Source organism: Carcharodon carcharias, chromosome 21 (assembly GCF_017639515.1).
Source record: "Carcharodon carcharias isolate sCarCar2 chromosome 21, sCarCar2.pri, whole genome shotgun sequence".
NCBI classification, from domain to species: domain Eukaryota; kingdom Metazoa; phylum Chordata; class Chondrichthyes; order Lamniformes; family Lamnidae; genus Carcharodon; species Carcharodon carcharias.
In genome coordinates, this window is record NC_054487.1 from 87,180,604 (window position 1) to 87,193,540 (window position 12,937).

Consider the following 12,937-nt stretch of genomic DNA (forward strand, 5'->3'; position numbering starts at 1 on the left):
ACCTGAATCTTGGCAAACTTTTCCTCTTCTCGGCAAAGAACTTGCATTTACAGGAAATGTGATCACATCCAATACTTCACAATCAATGTATTCCTTTCAAAATGCAGCCACTCCTATGCCGGCAACCAACTACCAATGTGTGTGAAGCTAATTTTAGTTAAAGTTGGTTGACAGTGGGTTATTGGCCACTGGGAAAACCTCTAAACTCATGCTGGTAGTTAAATATCTCATTCAAAAACAACACTTGCGCTGAAGTATTTGCTAAATTTATCTGCTTAAACCCTGGAGTGGAACTTGAACTTCTGATTGAGGTGAACTGAGCTACCACCTGAGGCAAACTGAAACTCAAGTGTTGCAAATGCTAATCTGTTTGTTATTAATCCATTTCCTACTGTACAACAGTGAGGGCACTTTAAAAGTAATTAATTGGCTGTAAAGCGTTTTAAGACATCCTGAGGACATGAAAGGCACTGTATAAATGCAATAGTTTATGTGCCAGGTCTCATTCAATCCGTCAGTCTCCATATATTTGCTGAATACTTATGAACCCATTAGGTGAAATACTCAATTAAAAATAGTGTTGGGCAACCATACTATTAATTTATACTCTGCTGAATAACTTGCATGTAACTGAATTTTGGTTCATTTAAACCTATTCTCTATTAATTTGCAGTGTGGTAAATGCTGGCACAAACACAATGGGCTAAATGGTCTCCTGTGCTATAAATTTCTGTGACTGTTTTATGAAAGTGCAGAATAATGTGGAGGATTTTTTTTATATCTGTGGACATGACAACCGGCCATTTCACAGAGTATGAGATGACTTGAGGGAGCAGTAACATGTAGTTATCCTATGGTGACACTCAGCTCAAGACTAAGGATACTCTATTTTTAAAGGACAGGAACATTATACCTTGTCATTCACAATATAAAGGGCATAGCAGAAGGAATAGATCCATTCAGCTCCTTAAGGCTATTCCACCATTTGATCATTAGCAAAGTGATGGAAGACGTCATTGACAGTGCTATCAAGTGGCACTTACATAGCAATAACTTGCTCACTGATGCTCAGTTTGGGTTCCACCAGGACCATTCAGCTCCTGACTTCATGACAGCCTTGGTCCAAATATTGGCAAAAGAGCTGAACTCCTGAGGTGAGGTGAGAGTGACTGCCCTTGAGCTCAAGGTAGTATTTGACCAAGTGTGGCATCAAGGAGCCCTGGCAAAACTGGAGTCAGTGGGAATCGGGGGGAAATCTCTCCTCTGCATGGAGTCATACCTATGAACAAGAAGCAGGAGTAGGCCATTCCGCCCCTCGAACCTGCTCTGCCATTTAATAAGAACATGGTTGATCTGATAGTAACTTCAAATCTGCATCCCGCCTACCTCCGATAACCTATCACCCGCTTGCTTATCAAGAATCTATCCACCTTTACCATAAAAATATTCAAAGACTCTGCATTTTCAGGAAGAGTTCCAAAGACTCACGACGCTTTATTTTTAAACAGTGACCCCTAGTTCTGGATTCCTCTTCCACAAGAGGAAACATCCTCTCCACATCCACCCTGTCAAGACCCCTCAGGATCTTGTATTTTCATCAAATCGCCTCTTACTCTTCTAAACTTCAGTGGATACAAGCCTAGCCTGTCCAACCTTTCCTCGTAAGAAAAGTACACAAGTATTAAGTACACAAGTCTGCATGTGATAAACTCAAACTCAAAGTCGACATCTCAAAAGAGAGGTAGTTATATTTTGTGCCAAATTGTGTCACTCAGGCTTGAATTTTACATTCGTTGGGCAGGCATGCACTCGATTCAATTGGGCATAAAATGGTGCACGATATTTCGGTTAGCGGGTGCGCTCAAGAGTCGGCAGTGTGCCTGCCGACAACTAAGAGGCCTATTAAAGCACTTAAGCAGTTAATGTATTTTTCACTGCCCGTTCAACCGTTCATTGGTGCGCGTGCAAATAGACCAGGCGGCCTGTACATTTTTAACGAAACCTCATCCATGAGCGGGATGAGGCTTCCAACGGTAAGTAAAAATTCAATGAAAATTTTTCACCATCATTTTAAACATGTCCCTCTTCATATGACTGAGTCACATCTGGGGACATGTTTATATCATCTTTAAAATCTTTATTTTCGTTTCTCCAGTTCAGCTCCCTGAGGCAGCTCTGTGCCCTCGGGGTTTTCAGCGCATGGTTCCCCCCCCCATGCATGCGCAGTCTTCCACGCTCACCCTCCTCCTGCTCCCACTGCGGCAGCACTGAGCACTTCTGCACGCCTTTCGCACTGGCTGACCGTTAATTGGCCAGCCAGTGTGAATTTGCGGTCTGGGGCCGATTGTGGGCTGCAGACCTTCTCCCAGCCGCGCTTGCCCGATGACCTCAAAATTCAGCCCCAAGTGTTTTATTTTCTTGATTTTCTTCTGCGTTTTAATTGGCTGCCTCCCCCATTATGCCCCAAAATAATCAACCAATTGCTCTCAAAAAATACCTTTAATTTTTTTCTTCATCCTTATTGAATCGCACTGGACTGTAGAATCTTAGGTGTCTGCAGATACACCATATATGCTTTGCTGAAGTGATCGTGTGTCTGGGCATTGAATGATGCCAAGTTCCTCCACTTTGGAGACCCATTTTAAGGCAAGCCTGGTCACATGACACCCAACGCACATATGTGCTTTTTAAAGTAGGCCTCATTAAGTGCTCCAACACTTGTTTAGCTAACTTAGCATGCAGCATAGTTTACATTTGGGCCCTTCCAGGTCACTCTGATTCACCGTAGGAGGCTGTTAACACCATCAGTATACTTAAATTTTCTAATGTCCATCAAAATGAATTTACTAAAATAGGCAGCTTCTTGCAGTCTTAATATCGAGACCAGAAATAAAGTATGGCCAAAATGTAAATTTTCAATGAATACTGAAGTGGATTCGCTTAAGTATCTGTGTATAAAGCTAGACATTGTACTTGAAAATATTTAGCTTTTCTGTTTAATTCCCACACTAAAAGCTGTAGGAGAACTTGTGCAATGATTGTTGCTTTAGTAAAGCTGGTGAGAACTTGTAGTTTCACTGTTTGTCGAAAGGGAAAAACATTCTTTTCTTTAATTTGACTAGAAACGGACAAAAGGGAGGATGAGCGAGAAGGAGAAGAGAAATTAGATGATAAGTCACAAAACAAACCATCAATAAGAGATCGCCGGCGACCTAGGGAAAAACGGAGATCAACAGGTGTTTCTTATTGGACACAGGATGTAAGTGTGATGCCTTTATCCGATTGTTAAAACAAAGCATGTTTGATGTATTACCTCCTCGGTCAGCACTTGGACATGACTCCTTTGTTGGAAAAATCAAGGATCTGCTATTTAAAATTCATTCAATCTCCACTAAGTGAATATGTGTGAGGAGCCAGTTATTTGTCCAGGAGCTCTCTGATACCAAATAATCCAGAAAGAATGTATATGGGATTCATTTGTTGGAGAACGGTTGTGCCCAGATATTAATTTCCCTAATTTCACCACTGTTTTTAGCCTCTAAGTTACATTCTATTTCTGGTATGGAACTTGTCTTTTGCTGTGAAGAGAGACACAAAATGTGTGTTCAATGCCTCTGCCATTTTCTCACTCCCGATGAAAATTTCTCCTGTTTGCTTGTAAGGGACCAATGTTTGCTTTAGTTACTCTTTTCCTTTTTATATACCTATAAAAGCTCTTCCAAACTGTTTTTATATTTATGGCTAGTTTATTCTCTTATTCTATTTTTCCCCTTTTTATCAATGTTTTGTCGGCCCTTTGCTGGTTTCTAAAACACTTCCAACCCTCAGACTTACTATGATTTTTGAAACATTGTAAGCCTCTTATTTTAATCTAACACTATCCTTAACTTCCCGAGTGAGCCATGGATGGGTCCTCCTTGTTGATTTTCTGTTTTTTGATGGAATGTATTTTTGTTGAACATTTGGATTTGTTTCTTTGAATGTTCCCACCGTTCATCTACCTCCATATCTTTTAATCTATTTACCCAATTAACCTTGGTCAGTTCTCCCCTCATACCTATGTAATTGGCTTTAACTAAGTTTAAGATTTTGTTTTTGATTGGAATATGTCAATTTCAAACTTAATGTGGAATTCAATGGTATTATGATCACTATTTCCCAGTGGATCTTTTACTGTGACATTAATTAACCCTGCTTCATTACACAATACTAGTTCTAAGCTAGCTTTTATCCCTAGTCATTTCCACTATGTACTGCTCCATGAAACTGTCACGAAAACATTCTAAAAACTTACCATCTGAACTGTTCTTGCCAATTTGATTGTCCCAGTCGATATGAAGATTGAAGTTGCCCACAATTATTACATTTCCTTTGTTACAGGCTCCAATAATTTTCTTGTTTAATGCTCTGCCCAACCGTATAACTACAGTTTGGGGCCTATAAACCAACCCCACCAGTGTTTTTTGACTCTTTGCTATCCCTAATTTCCACCCATACTGATTCTACTTCATGATCTTCAGAGGCCAGACATTTTCTTGCTAATAACTTTACCATCTTTTGCTATATGGGCCATCCCACCACCTTTGTCATTCTGTCCATCTTTCTGAAATATTGTGTACCCTGGAATATATATTGCCCAACCATGATCATCTTGTAACTATGTTTCTGAAATGGTGATTAGATCTAACTCATTTACCTCTATTTATGCCAATAATTCATCTATTTTATTGCAGATACTTCGTACATTCAGATAAAGAAAATATAATTTCATTTAATTTCACTTCCATTCCCTATAATGACCTTATTCGCTGATGTACATTTTTTGTTATTTCTCTGTCCCTTCATGTTCCACTCTGCTTGTCTTTAGCTACATTGCTATACTGTTCTAATACCTCGACCTTTCCCTTTGGATATCTAAGTCTTTCTTCACCCTAACCTTCCCCCTTCTCGGTTAGTTTAAAACCCTGTCCATAGCCCCAGTTACACGATTGGCCAGGACACTGGTTCCACCGTGTATCAAGTGGAGCCCATCCCAATGGAGTAACTCTCTCTTCCCTGAGTACTGATGCTAGTGCCTCATGAATCTAAACTCCTCCTTCCCAAAGCACTCTTTGAGCTATGTGTTTTAACCCTATGCCAGTTGGTGTGTGGCTCAGGTAACATTCCAGAGATGATTACCTTTGATTCCTGAGTTTTAGTTTGGACCCCTATGCTTCAAAAACTCTTGGGTAGAACCTTGGATGTCCTTGGCTTCCACATGGAACATGACAACTGAATCTTTCCCCCTTACACTCCCAAGTTCCTCTCCAGCCGCAAGGAGATGTCCTTCACCCTGGCACCGGGCAGGCAACACAACATTTGGTGCTCCCTCTGGCAGCTGCTGAGATCAGTATCTATCCCCTTGGCTATACCATCTCCTATCATTACCACCTTCGTCTTAGCTCCACCCACAAATGGCATCCTTCACCCTGGCCAGTCTGCTCGTCCTCCTTACAGCCCTTCTCATCCATACTTGTAGCCAGTATCTTGTACTTGTTAGCCCAAGGCTGAGGTTCATCCATCACTGCATGCTGGGTCCCCATATCTGCCTGACCTGCAGTCACACCCACATGTCCATGACGATTGGCCAATTCCAAAGTTCTGCCTAGCCTAAGGTGTGTGACTGCCTCCTGGGATAAAGTGTTTTGGTAACTTTCCTGCTCTGATGCAGTGCAGTACCTGCAGCTTGGCCTCCAGCTCAGTGACTCAGCTGATGCTGTTTTAAAGTGGATTCTTACCCCTCAGCAGTTTTCAGTTTCCCACTGGTCTTGCCCCTCTCTCTACGCTGTTTTCGATTAAAAGATTCTGAGCGCAGAGCGCCCAGGATGAGGATTTCTTTTTGTTGCTTAATAATCAGAAGGGGCCATGCGGTGCTTGTTCCCCGTATGGATGCGGAGAAGGACTGCAAGGTGGATGAGCAGACTGACCTTGGTAAAGGTGGGAAGAAGAGCAATGCCGGAGCGATAGGAGACAGTATAGTTAGGGGGATAGAGACTGTTCTCCGCAGCCACCTCTCGGACTATGCTGAACATTGCAACTGGAGTTAATCAGGCCAGACAAAAACAAATTATCACTTGCCTGTGACAGTTGGAAAAACCTGGTGTAACTACTTCTGTGATGACTTCAGCAAGAACCATGGGTCTACAGTAGGAAGTAAAGCAGAGGAAAAGTGCCTTTCATAATCATACAAGTAACTGAGGGAAATTAAGGAAGATTTTGAGGAGGGAGCTGTGGAAAAAATGAATTAACACCTTGAATCTTAGGCAAAATGTATACTCCACTCTGGGGAAGTCGTTTTTGGAGAAGGACTGGTAGTTGCATTTGATGGGTATTGCAGTTATATCTTTGGAGCCCTGAATATTTTACCATTGACCAGAAACTGAACTTGACTAGACATGTAAATATTGTGGCTACAAGAGCAGGTTAAAGGCTAGGAATCCTGTGGCAAGTAACTCATTTCCTGACTCCCCACAAGCCAGGAGTGTGATGGAATACTCACCACTTGCCTGGATGAGTGCAGCTCCTACAACACTGAAGAAGCTGGACAAAGCAGCCTGCTTGATTGGCACCACATCCACAAACATTCATTCCCTATACCAGGCAACAGTGTATACTATCTACAAGATACACTGCAGCAATTCACCAAGGTTCCTTGAACAGCACCTTCCAAACCCATGACTGCTCCCATCTAGAAGGACAACGGCAACAGACACATGGGAACACCACCACCTGGAAGTTCCCCTCCAAGCTATTCATCATCCTAACTTGGAAATATATTGCCATTCCTTCACTGTTGCAGGGCCAAAATCCTGGAACTCACTCCCTAACAACGCTGAGTGTACCTACACCACATGGATTGCACCAGTTCAAGAAGGCAGCTCACCACCACCCTGAGGGCAATTAGACATGGGCAATAAATACTGGCCTACCCAGCCATGCCCACATCCCATGAATGAATGAAAAAAAACTTTCAGAATTATTGTGATGTGCTAAATTTAAAGCTTCTGTATAATAGCAATGGGGTTTCAGAAGCTGGTCTGATAGCAGTCACCAATAACACTACAAAGCCTTGGACTACCCATGATCAATGCTATGGAGCAAGTCAGCAAGTGTGTACATATCTTGAGTTTGCATCCTAATATTTGGAACTGTTGTTTTTAGAGTGATGAGAACGAACAAGAGCAGCAGTCAGATGCAGAAGATGGAATGAACAAGAAGTGTCAGGTAGTTTCTTTCTCTTAAGTACTGAACTTTGAAATATTTTTCTTGGAATGGCGACAGAAATTTGCAATCAAAAGAATAAGCTCATACTATCCTGAGAGTTAACTTTTGTGTGCTTTAATATCAGGGTCAGCTGTGTTTGAGCCTGAATTGCTTGAAATACTTCAAGACTAATTAAATTTCAAGTAAAGGGATTTTCTGTTGTAATATTTGTGACGTTCACTGTTCTGTTTATGGGAACATTGATCTGCCAAATCATACCCGCAAGCAGCTTTACTGCAGTAGTTCCTGTTCCACATAACACTAAATCTGCACTAAAAATGCACGTATTTGGGCAGTGTTTGGTGCCACTTGATGAAACCACTTATGAGAAATTCTTGGATTCGAATATTTTTAGGAAGAATTTTGTTTTTATATGGCCAAGAGCATGATGAGAGTGCAAGGCACTAGATGTTTGTTGTAAGATCCAATGTTTTAATTGGGTCTTAATAAAAATTTAGCCAGCAGACAAGGCACCATTACCGGCAGCAAAATGGTTTGCTTTTTGAAAGAAATGTGTTTTGCTGAAAATAAATAGAGTATTAGGTAATTGTCTATGAAGGTGCACATGAGTTGTTTAGACCAAGTGCACTCTTCAGCTAAAGCAAAATGAGCAAAGGTCACTTGGATCAGGGGTCTCAGACTTTGTTCTGAACCCATTTTAAAGTAACAGTCTTTATTCTTTTCTATATTATTTTATAGAACCAGAAAACCTTAACACATAAGGAGCCCATTGCTCCAGTGCTGCCTTCCAGGAAGTGATATCCATTTAAATCTTTTTCCAAGTCTTTTTCCATACATAATTAAAAAATCAATTATTAATCCACATGCATGATTCATAACTGTTTGAGGAATGACATTCTATATCCCAGCAATCTTCAACATAAAAGAAGTCCTCCCTATTTCTTTGTCGATAATTTATGGCCTGTCATTAACAACTCATGAACCAGTGGCAGAATTTCCCTCAACTTTTACCTTGTCAAAACCTGTCATAATTTCAAAACTTGTATACCATTACAATTTGCCTGAATGAAAAGAGCCTTTCACCCCTGATCTCCAAGGAATTCCCCAATACTCTCCACAATCTTGACATTGTTCCTAAAGTAAGGTACTCAAACACTGGACATGCTATTCTAATTTCAACCTGCCTCGTAAATTCTATACGTGCATTTTTGTTTCAGTTCTAATTCTGTACCTCTGAACCCCAGTGTCCCTTTTTTATTTAGCTTCTATCAGCTTGTGTTTTCACCTTTGAGACTTGTGCATCTGAGCCTATGAGTCTTTCTGCTGACTCCTTTTTTGATTTCAGGGGGTGTGTGTAGTAACCTTTGATTTGTCAGCTTATCAAATACCTTCTGGAAATCCAAGTACACCATATGCACCTTGTTTGTTTGTTCCTCAGAAAAAAAGTAATAAATTGGTTAAACATAATCCCCCTTTCACAAACCCATGTTGACTCTGCCTGATCAAATTATGATTATGAACACCTCAATGATGTGTTCTAGCAGTTTCCCTATGGCAAATGTTAGGCTAACTGATCTGTAGTTTCCTGCTTTTTGTGCCCCTCCTTTCTCGAATAAAGGTATTACCTCAGCTATTTTCCAACCCACTGGGACCCTACCAGAATCTACAGAATTTTGGAAGACTATAACCAATTCCTCTACTATACCTGGAGCCACTTCCTTTAAGAGCTGAGGATGCAGGCCAACTGGTGTTGGGGACTTGTCAGCCTTTTGTCCTAATAGCCTTTCAGCACCTTTTCCCTAATGATGGTGAAAGTTTTAAGTTCCTGCCTGTTGTTTGTCTCTTGATTTTCAAGTATGTTTTTGAAGTTTTATAAGTCTTCCATGGTGAAGACTGACACAAAATATCTGTTTAACACTTCTGCCATTTCCTTGTTTTCCATTCGATAAGGTGCCACATAAAAGGTTATTGCACAATATAAGAGCTCACAGTATTGGGGGTGATGTATTAGCATGGATTGAGGATTGGTTAACACACAGAAAACAATGTCGGGGTTAATGGGTCTTTTTCAGGCTGGAAAGATGTAACTAGTGGAGTGCCACAAGGATCAAAGCTAGGGCCTCAATTATTTACTATTTAAGGAGGGGGCATAGTGTCATGTATCCAAATTTGTTGCTGATACAAAAATAGGTGGGAGGGCATGTTGTGACAAGGACATAAGGAATCTGCAAAGGGATATAGATAGATTCAGTGAGTGGGAAAAAAACTTGGCAGATGGAGTTTAATGTAGGAAAGTGTGAGGTCGTGCACTTTGGTAGGAAAAATCAAAAGACTGACTACTATTTAAATGGAGATAGAGAGACTCCAACAAAGTGCAGCACAGAGGGAACTGGGTGTTCTTGTGCATGAAACACAAAAAGTCAGCATGCAAGTGCAGCAAGTGATCAGGAAGGCAAATGGAATTTTGGCCTGTATTGCTAGGGGGTTGGAGCTTAAAAATAGAGAAGTCTTGTTGCAACCGTACAGGGTGTTGGTGAGGCTGCACCTGGAGTACTGTGTACAGTTTTCGTCCCCGTATTTAAGAAAGGATTTATTGGCATTGGAGGCAGTTCAAAAAAGATTCACGAGGCTGATCCCTGGAATGAAGGGGTTGACTTAGCAAGAACGGCTAAACAGGTTGGCCTTTATTCATTAGAGTTTAGAAGATTGAGGGGTGATCTTATTGAAATGTACAAGATTCTGAGGGGGCTTGACAGGGTAGATGTTGAGAAGATAAAAAAAAAACTGCAGATGCTGGAAATCCAAAACAAAAACAGAATTACCTGGAAAAACTCAGCAGGTCTGGCAGCATCGGCGGAGAAGAAAAGAGTTGACGTTTCGAGTCCTCATGACCCTTCGTCAGAACTTGAGTTCGAGTCCAAGAAAGTGTTGAAATATAAGCTGGTTTAAGATGTGTGTGTGGGGGGGCGGAGAGAGAGAGAGAGAGAAGTGGAGGGGGTTGGTGTGGTTGTAGGGACAAACAAGCAGTGATAGAAGCAGATCATCAAAAGATGTCAACAACAATAGAACAAAAGAACACATAGGTGTTAAAGTTGGTGATATTATCTAAATATCACCAACTTTAACACCTATGTGTTCTTTTGTTCTATTGTTGTTGACATCGTTTGATGATCTGCTTCTATCACTGCTTGTTTGTCCCTACAACCACACCCCCCCCCTCCACTTCTCTCTCTCTCTTTCTCTCTCTCTCTCTCTCCGCCCCCCACACACACACCTTAAACCAGCTTATATTTCAACTCTTTCTTGGACTCAAACTCAAGTTCTGTCGAAGGGTCATGAGGACTCGAAACGTCAACTCTTTTCTTCTCCGCCGATGCTGCCAGACCTGCTGAGTTTTTCCAGGTAATTCTGTTTTTGTTTTAGATGTTGAGAAGATGTTTCCACTAGCGGGGGAATCTCAAACTAGGGGACATAGTTACAGAATAAGGGGATATTCATTTAAAACTGAGATGTGAAGGAATTTCTTCTCAGAGGGTAGGGAATGTCTGGAATTCTTGATCCCAGAGAGTTGTGGAGGCTGGATCACAAAGTATTTAAAGAGGAGGTAGATACATTTTTGAAATTTTGGGGAGCTGAGGGCGATGAGGAGCTGGCACGAAAGACGAGTTTGAGGCCTGAGGCAGATCAGCTATGATCTTATTGAATGGCGAGGCAGGCTTGAGGGGCCAAATGACCTACTCCCGCTCCTTTTGTGAAGTGATAGCGTAGTGGTATTGTCGCTGACTAGTAATCCAGAGCCCTAGGGTAAAAGTATGGGAACCTGGGTTTGAACCCTGTCATGGCAGATGATGGAATTTGAATTCAGTATAAATCTGGAATTAAAAGTCTAATGATGATCATGAAACCATTATCGATTGTCGTAAAAACCCATCTGGTTGACTAATGTCGTTTTAAGGAAGGAAATCTGCTGTCCTTACCAGCTTTGGCCTACATGTGACTCCAGACCCACAGTGGTTGACTCTTAAATGCCCTCTGAACAAGGGCAATTAGGGATGGGCAATAAATGCTGGCATCTACATCCCATGGATGGATTAAAAAAAAATCCTATGTTCTTATTATCAATTCCCCAGACTCATTCTCTGGAGGATAGCACTAGCTTTAGTGAGTAATTGGATAAAGCAGTCATCTTTGTGTTAGGCATGACTCCAGCCAGTGGAAAGCTTTTCCTAATTCCCATTTACTTCAATTTTACTTGGACTCCTTGGTACCATACTGGATCAAATTTAGAATCAATCAAGTTGAGAACCATTCTGTTAGAAATTTTCTGCTGGAATTGCAATGGAAGAATCTGGCCTCATCTTTTTTCCTTGGCTTAATTTAAAACATGCTTGCTTCATCATGACAGTAAAACTCCCAACTGTCAGATTTGTGGCTACGTGGGATGTTTTATATAATCTGTTGTATAAGTAACATTTTAGATGAGCATTATCTGGTGCTGCACTTGTAAATTGCCAATCTCTGCAGATCTTTCAGCAAAGATTAACCACTTTGCTGGGAGATGAACGGAAAGACAGAACTGATTAGGTCAATTTTGAGTACTTCAGTACATGGTAGATCCACATTAAATTAATCTTTGGGAGTAAATCATCTGAGTACTGCTTCTCAGCAGAGAAAATATCCTTTCTGATGCATGCAAAGTACTGAAAATTTCTTTGTCTGCCTTATGCTTCATTGTATTGCTGTAACATCATCTCAGGTATATATGCGGAAGCTCTTTAGTAGCTATTAACTAATGGTGAATGGTGACTTCTGTGTGAAGGGCTCTGGTCATGTCAAGAGTTTTATTGTCATTTTTTTTAGGATATCATTTGGGAAAAGTTAGCTTGATATCTTTCAGTGTTTGTACAAATATTAGGAAAGTTGGACTTGCTGCTGTTAGTAGACCAATATTGCATTAATATGGCACCTTTCACAACCTCAGGATTTCCCAAAACCCTTCATGACTTTTGAAGTATAGTCATTGTTGTAATGTTTTACTTTAGTCATTTGTAATAAATATTATGTTTGGCCTTTTTTAGTTTTGTTTGCTTAGTTTTACCATTTGATTTAAGTTTCCAAATTATAGTTTCGTTTTGATAGATTATAAAACTTCATTCACAAAATTGGAAGACTGAAGGTTATTGGAGATGGAATAATTTGTCTTCTGGGCAGTGACTATAAATATCATTTGAAAGGGAACTGGAATCATTATTTAACAAGGAAGAGTGCGTGTGCAAGCAAGTTACATATGTATTACCTAACTGAATGTGCTGGCCACCTGTCTCCTGTGCTGTGATTTCAGTTGTGCATTCTTGCAGTAGTCCAGGAAGGTTAGGTTTATTTTGATCCATTGGGACAGCAACTGAGAATTAGTCACTGTTGTACTTGGCAAAATCTGAATCCTAAATCCAAGGGACGTCGGGTTTTCAGTAATGAGATTGGAAACAAACTTGAGGCCTGTGACACAATGGAAAGAACCCAGTTCTCATCCCTTCCAGCCATACAATGAATCTCTGAATAAGTCCTAACTTGACATTTGCAGCATTCCTGAGCTTAACGTGCTTCACCAACCATGAAGGACTAAGTAGATGGGCCTGACCAGAATGTAGGACATTATAGGAGCATGTAAAACTTT

General features: G+C 40.8%; 1 protein-coding gene across 9 annotated transcripts in view; it reads left to right on the plus strand.

Annotated features, from left to right (window-relative positions):
* Nucleotides 1-12,937, plus strand: part of ppp1r12a (protein phosphatase 1, regulatory subunit 12A) — a 190,804-nt gene that overhangs the window by 157,033 nt on the left and 20,834 nt on the right. For all 9 annotated transcript variants that reach the window (XM_041215819.1, XM_041215821.1, XM_041215820.1 and 6 more), the window contains 2 exons: nucleotides 3,123-3,259; nucleotides 7,201-7,263. In XM_041215819.1, the coding sequence (XP_041071753.1) occupies nucleotides 3,123-3,259; nucleotides 7,201-7,263 (200 nt within the window). The remainder of the gene's footprint in view (nucleotides 1-3,122; nucleotides 3,260-7,200; nucleotides 7,264-12,937) is intronic.